Raw genomic sequence first — 7,187 nt, 5'->3', positions numbered from 1 at the left:
AGTCAATTGTATGTGCCTCAGAATGCCAAAGTCTATTGGAGAATGAAAGACTTTTTTCCCCTCTCGCATAAGCTTATTTAATCACAAATGTTAGAGATTGACTAGATGGCCCAATACTTTCCACTTCTTCCCCACCCCACTTGTCTCTCTGGTAATGCAGGATTGCACCCCACTTTACATCTACTAGTGTTCGTCTAATCTTGCTTTCAACACATGCTTAACACGGATCTTTAAGATACTCAAGTGTTCCCTCCTAGTAATCACCTTAAAACTTCCCCTTGTTCTGATGCAGAAGGAATTAGTATAGGGATAGAAGTTCTTGAAGAAGCTACTCCCAAAAGAGTCAATTTCAGAAGCAAGCAAGTTATTCAGGAAGTTTATTGAAGTTAAACAAAACCTTTGCATGAGTTATGTTGGACCCTCCCCAACATAATCGTGTGTTAGAATAGAGTGGAAATGCAACTTGCATAAGATTGATTACATGGAGTTACTTCATAGAAGAAGCTGAATATTTTTCATTATGTAATTTTATTTGAGATGCACATTATTGTAAAAAAAGTTCACATGGAATAATAAAACCATTCTTTTTTTAACACAGTATCAGTACACAATTAATGATTAAGTTTACAAGTTAACATGACAAGTTCACTTTATATCTGCAGGATTTTCACATTACGCCTTTGGAGCAGTGATAAAATGTGCTTAAACACACACATGGTAGAACAATTCTATTTGAAAATTAAGCATTTTCTTTAGGGCCGTGCTTTTTAGTCTGAATTTAGTAACTGTATATTGCATTAAAATAATTGTAATCCCAAGTAAAAGTGTCATTTGCAAAATATATGTTTATAAGGCCATAGGAATGCACTAACATAATTAAATTCACTGGAAACAAAGAAAAAGTGAGAAGTCCTGCCTTTCCATGGCATTTTGAAATACAAGGTATATTAATAGGAGTAATGTGGCACAAGCAGCTTGGGGGCAGTAGAGGGAAGGAGCCAGTATCTTTAGCTTGTTCTTAAACTTTAACATGGCAAATTTCACTTAATTACATAATCAGATGATAGATGCATTTCCACAAATTAGCAACAAATTTATGCATTTTATATACTATTGATGTATCTTCCAAGTTGTTACCCACCAAGAGTTCTTCTCAGAATTTCCCTTCCCTCCCCCCTCAAAAATACACCCCCTCCACTTTTGGCTTGTGAAAATAATGTGATTTCACTTGACAAACAAAAGACAAAGAGGAAATGCACTTGTGACAGGAAATACCTCATTTATAAAACTGCACTTTTCAAAAACCTCGACTAGTACTGTAGAAACCCCCACATTCAATAAAGGTAAATTGCATTACATTTAATATGTGGTTTCGAAGTTTTAACATTAATTAAACTTTAAGAGATTTAATAACTAACCTCAAATCAAGTATTCTATATGTTTACTCAACAAGAACTAAGCATTGTATGTGCATGGTTTGCTGATCACAGGATTGAAAGCTATAGAAAAAGAAGCATTGAGACCATATATTTTCCAGGTTCTATTTTCTCACCATTTATAATAAAAAACAAAACAAAACAAATAATAATAATAAAAAAAACAGAACACACTGCACAAACTGGGAGGGAAGAAGAGAGTTGTGGGGGGAAAAAAACCCCAACTTGACAGCAAGTAGCTTCTATTCCTAACAAAGCCCAAAGAAATGCCTGCCTTTCCTTAAAGGCTAATGGAGGTCTTTAGAGCAAGGCAGGCTGCACATTTTCTGCTTTGTATAATGAATAATTGGATCACCTTCATTTTAATGGATATTAGAATATTAGTCAGCTGAGGTATAGTTAAAGAGTCTTTCAAAATTAAGATTATAGTCTTGAGTAAAGTTACAACAAAAAAGACTGCACAAAACAATCATACTGGTATTCGGAAAACCTGCAGCACCCAGCAACTGATGCTCAGATATAACAGTTATTATTTGTCTGCTTGCCTAAAGCAAAATATAGCTAGAAAAAGTTCCCAGTGAAACATAATCAGCTGATTTACATGCTAAAATACAGCACATTTTTCAATGTCTGACAACAGACTGTATGAGTAAATAGGTCTATGTTGACCATTATCAAAAGTTAATATACTGATAAAGTGCCGCCCCTCAACCACTTAATACTGCTGCAAAAAAAAAAAAAAAAAAGTGTTTTACCTTATCCATAAGACCATAATGTTTTCACATGAAACTGGATTTCTTCAGTTTCAGCAGGGGACTGACAAAATTACCTGTCACTAAGTCCTTCTACAAATAGAGAAAGATGAGCATTATATGAACATTAAGCAAAGTGAAATATTTACTGTATCATTTTATCATGCATAAAGTGAATTTCCTATGGTCTTACCTCAAATTTATGTACAGTTTAGCATAGCTAAATGTAAGAAAATAGCAAGGATTTTTTTCTTTTTAATACAACAGAGCAGATACCCCAATTTGCTGCTGCGTCAAGAAGCACTTTATAGACTCTCACTTACAGGCTCTTTCAAAAGGAAGTTCATGGAGACTAATCTTGTTTATACACAGAACCAAATAGAAAGAAGACAGAGGAAATACAACATAAGCAAAGCATTCTGTAAAAGTTGCTAACCACAGAACATGTCAGTTTTGGTTTGCAGACAACCCCAAGATACAAATCTGTGTGTTACGACACCAAATAAGTCAGAGGTAAATTACTGAAAATTAACATTCATAACTGAAGTCATAACAGTTGCTGTATAGAAAGCACTTTGTTATCATACAGAAAACTTAACTGCATTAGCCTGTCCCAGAAAATGCAAAGTGTAGGCCAAAGCAGCTAGGGTTGTTTTTGTTTTGAACATTCTTGCTACCTCAAATATTTTGCTGTGCCTTCTTACTGAACTAGAATAGGAGATTGTGATTCACAATCTAATTACAAGGATCACTTTAACTGTAATTAAGTAGTGGTGTGCGGAGAATGTGTAGAAAGCCACTGAATTAGTTTCAAAATATTTGAGATAGACCCCAAGATGACAAAGTCAATATCAGACATCCCAAACTGAAGCAGAGTGAAACATTAACATATTAACCAGTGGATTGGTTGTTACCACAAAGTTAAGTGACTGTAGTGAAACAAGCAGACATGTCAGAAAAGTTAGCAGTTTGTCAACAAGACAATCCATCTGCACCTTATAACCAAAGTGGTGGACTCTGTTAAATTTGTAGTTAAAGCTAACAATGGGTCGAAGTTTGGCACAACAAACTAAAGCACCAATTTTAATCATTCATGGAGAGAGATCTTTGAAAAACAAATAAGTGATAAAATACATAAACTAGGTTGCAGGTGTTCAGAGGAGTGAGAAAGGCAATTAAGTTTCAACTTGGCTTGTAGCAGCCTAAATCACTGCACCAGTTTCTGATGATTAACTTCTATAATTGCCTGTGCAGACTGAACACTTTACACATTCAGTATCAGCTGCATAATATTGCATCATAAGCCTTGGTGTGCCATTTTCTTTACTGATGGGACTTAACTATAGTGACTACACAGGAAGCTAGGGTCAAGGTTTAGAGGTATGAAGCAAACATCCTCAGCATCACTAATTACTCTTCATACACTGGAGAACAGAATCCAGGAGTTTTGAATACTCTCATTCAGCTTAGCTAGCACAAGTCACTTAAGTGATAGCTAGGATGCCCACCTGTGTTATGTTGAAAATTTCAACTCAAGTGTCATCAGAAACAAGAACAAAAACAAAGGAGCAGATGAGTTGGGCTAACAGAGGAAAACTAGGTGAAAAATGAATGACCACTGGGGTTCATTCACATGGTTTAAGGGTGCATTCAACAAATGAGACAAAAGCTACATCTATTTAGAAGACAACTCTGCTCTAAAAAGATTCTCTTAAGTTTGGTAAAAACCAGTAAAAAAGAAACATCCTACATTCAGAATAGAAAACGCAGTAGTTTCTGTATGAACGGATTTGTGCATTTGTGAGAAAAACTGAATAAAAACCTATACAAGTTCTTAAATGCCAATTTGTTTTAATAAGCCCCATTATGTTAAACATATCCATATGGCAGACATGATCACATGTGTAGAGTAAAGACTACTGGAGATGTGATTTAATCTATTCCTTCTGGCTTCTTAAAATAAAATGGTAAAAAGAATGCACAAATCTGTTAAAGAACTTACTTACAGGACAATAAACTGTGCAAACACAAGTGTTAGATTGTGCAGTAACAGGCAATAAAAGGCTAATATGTATGTGCAAAGTTAAAAGAAATGTAGCAGCTTTTGCAACAGACATTAAAACAAAGTAATGAAGAAAATTAAGTCCTGCATTTGTGTGTCTCCACTTCATTGCTTCCACATTTGAGAAAAAGGAGCCTGACAGGTCGATGGACTTAGTGAGCAAAATCCACTTGGTATTTTGTTTAACGCAGTCAACGTTCATTGAAGCTCTCAGCAGCAGCTTGGTGGTATTATTTCTGAGGCTTTGTGACCCTGTGCTTTCAAAGAAGCAGAAAAGGTTCTTCTAAGTGTGTTGCAGTCTATCATTAGGAGTTCATCAAAGTAGCGTGCATCGAAAGAAGCTGCTCTTCTTCGATCGATTTTCAGTTATTTTCACCGGCCCACCAGCCCCTGGTGAACTATTGTCATTCTGAAAAAACAAAACAACTATGTTATGAATGGAGAAAAGCATTCCCTTTTCCTTCACTCCACAGCCTCCAAAGCATAAGTGAAATATTTGCAATCAGAGGGGCAGTTTTACTGGGTAATTGACAATTAATCTCTTGGGAGCTGGATAGTTTGGAAACTCAAATTACCACATTACTAATGCATCCATATGGAAATCCCAGCCTGAAAGAATAGCCAACTGAGTTCTTAAGACAGTTTAGTGGGGCAAGGACCACCTTTATGATTTATGAGAAACCTGCAGCACAATTTTAGGACTTTTAAAGTATAAGTGTTCACTTTGTGTTCTAAGATTTATAAATATAAATTCAACAAGTACTATGCACCTCTTAGCAGGAGATGGTTGTTTAATGATGGTTAAAGAGCAGAGCTCAGCAAGCAGGTGCTTGGGGCGGCGGCACGTCCGGCTCTTTGGCAGCGGGTCCCTCACTCCCTCTCGGAGCGAAGGACCTGCCACCAAAGAATGAAGCGGCGACGGTAGAGCTGCCGCTGAAGTGCCGCAAATCGCAAGTTTTTTTGGGGGGGGGGCTGCTTGGGGCAGCAAAAACCCTGGAGCCAGCCCTGGTAAAGAGATCCCCTATATAATCTGTACATAAGATGTAGACTGCTATGGGATCCACAGAATTTATCACACAAACATTTTTTGTTCTGAAGTTTTATTTAACAAGGGAAGATATCTGAGGAACAAAGTTTGCAAAAAGGGTTTGCATAACATTAATAGGATATAGCTAAATTCTTGTCCACTGATTATTTCAATTTTCAGTATTTTGTCACTTAAGTAGTTTACCCATAAGGCTTGTCCAAATGTCCTTTTTTAGAAATAGATAATGATGACTAATCATTGTTCTATGTATCCTGTCCCTCATATATAGAGAGGACCACTTCTTACTGATCATGTTAATTTAGGGTCAATTCCCAAGCCTCTCATGTTCAAGAATCATTAAAGCAAACTATAGCTGAAACTTTAAGGTTAAACATTTTCCATGTTAAATACCTCATTGTCAAATGCATGTAGCTTTGCAAAAAGTTATTTTTTAAAACAAAGTTTTTCAGGCATGATATCTGCCTGAAGGTGTTCTTTATTTTTTTGAAAGTGAGCAAAAGAGGGTCAGCCACTTGTGTATGAGAAGGAAATTGAACACTTACTGAAGGGGAAAAAAATTTCTTACAAATAGCACCATAGTAGAAACTTGTACAACGTAATATATTTTGCATAGTCCCCTAGTCTTAGCAACAGAAAGAGCAAATGAGTTGTATCTGAGAAATGTGTGATCATACAATAAAGACTGCTATAATGAATGCACACAAGGGGGCAGAATGGAACCTTAACTCTGGCATTTCTCATTTACAGAAAGTTTCTGTGCAACTTTGATGTTCTCTACATAGTTTTGAAGAGAATTTAATCACAAGTGCTGAACAGTAAGAGCAGCATTGCCTGCCTTCACTTGTAATCACAGGTCTATGCAGAGACTGCTTCTTTTGCCAGTCACAAAGCTGCTGGTTAGAGTACCGTAAAAACAGTGGGTTTTCCTAGAAGTATAAAACTGAAGTGTTTTAACACCGTCCTCGTAACAGCCTGCACCATGCATAAAAGTTAATGTATTGCAAAGTAAAAGGTACAAACCATTTTTCTGTTGAGTTTTGTCATTATATCCCGTGCAAGTGTGAAGAATGCCTAAAACCAAGGAGAAGGGAGCATTAGAGACAAACTAGATTGAATGGTCTAACATGTTTAGTAACAATGGTCTACAAAATATGCAATATTAAAAATTATATCAAAGGCACTAAGAGTGCAATGGATACTCTCTCATTTGGCAATAGTCATGTTTTATAATCTGGTGTTTAGGTCAGCATCCTTCACCTCATCTTCTGCTGTTGAGCAGCTCTTCTGCTGAGGAAGATCACTGCTGTACATTACACTGCTTTTCAAAGACTCAGGGCCAGAGTCCAAATTCAAACATGCAGCATGTGTCACATAGTATCAAGTTGTGTGCTAGGGTTAGAATCTAGCACTTCAGGAGCACCATTCAAGGTGGAAAAACTCAAACGTTAGATTGTAACAGAAAATTCCAAGCTCCATTTCCTTTTATCCCTGCCAATGCTTTGCGCATGGGTTCCCAGTCAACCCAGTTCCTGAGCCCACAGCCAAAAACCACTTTGGCTTATTTGTGCCACGCTATGTTTGACAGTTGGGCTAATCAGACACGGATACAAGTTGAGTGATGGTCAGAGTCTATGTTTTAAGGCAACAGAAATCCTCGATTGAGAGAACTTGAATTCTCAGGGACCAAAAGGAAAGTGGAATTTCAGGGGAGGGCTTAGAATTGGAGACAAGGTTCTCAAGGGAAGGAATGGGAGTGAGTGAAAGCATACATTTATAAAGGAAAAAAATGACAACACCACAAACTGAGTTCCATACATGATTCACTTATTAACAGAATTAAGTACTGACTTCTAGAAGTTAAGTGGTTGGAAATAAGATTCAAGATTTAC

General features: G+C 36.7%; 1 protein-coding gene across 1 annotated transcript in view; it reads right to left on the bottom strand.

Annotated features, from left to right (window-relative positions):
- Window positions 1–360: 360 nt before the first annotated feature.
- RAB8B (RAB8B, member RAS oncogene family) overlaps window positions 361–7,187 on the bottom strand; it is a 42,630-nt gene continuing 35,803 nt past the window's right edge. The window contains exons 7-8 of the mRNA XM_054041761.1: window positions 6,319–6,369; window positions 361–4,659 (exon numbers count right to left, since the gene is read on the bottom strand). Coding sequence (XP_053897736.1) covers window positions 4,567–4,659; window positions 6,319–6,369 — 144 coding nt within the window. The 3' untranslated portion in view covers window positions 361–4,566. The remainder of the gene's footprint in view (window positions 4,660–6,318; window positions 6,370–7,187) is intronic.

The sequence above is a fragment of the Malaclemys terrapin genome, chromosome 10 (genome assembly GCF_027887155.1).
Source record: "Malaclemys terrapin pileata isolate rMalTer1 chromosome 10, rMalTer1.hap1, whole genome shotgun sequence".
Classification (NCBI taxonomy): Eukaryota; Metazoa; Chordata; order Testudines; family Emydidae; genus Malaclemys; species Malaclemys terrapin.
This window is presented reverse-complemented; position numbering and strand designations above follow the sequence as displayed.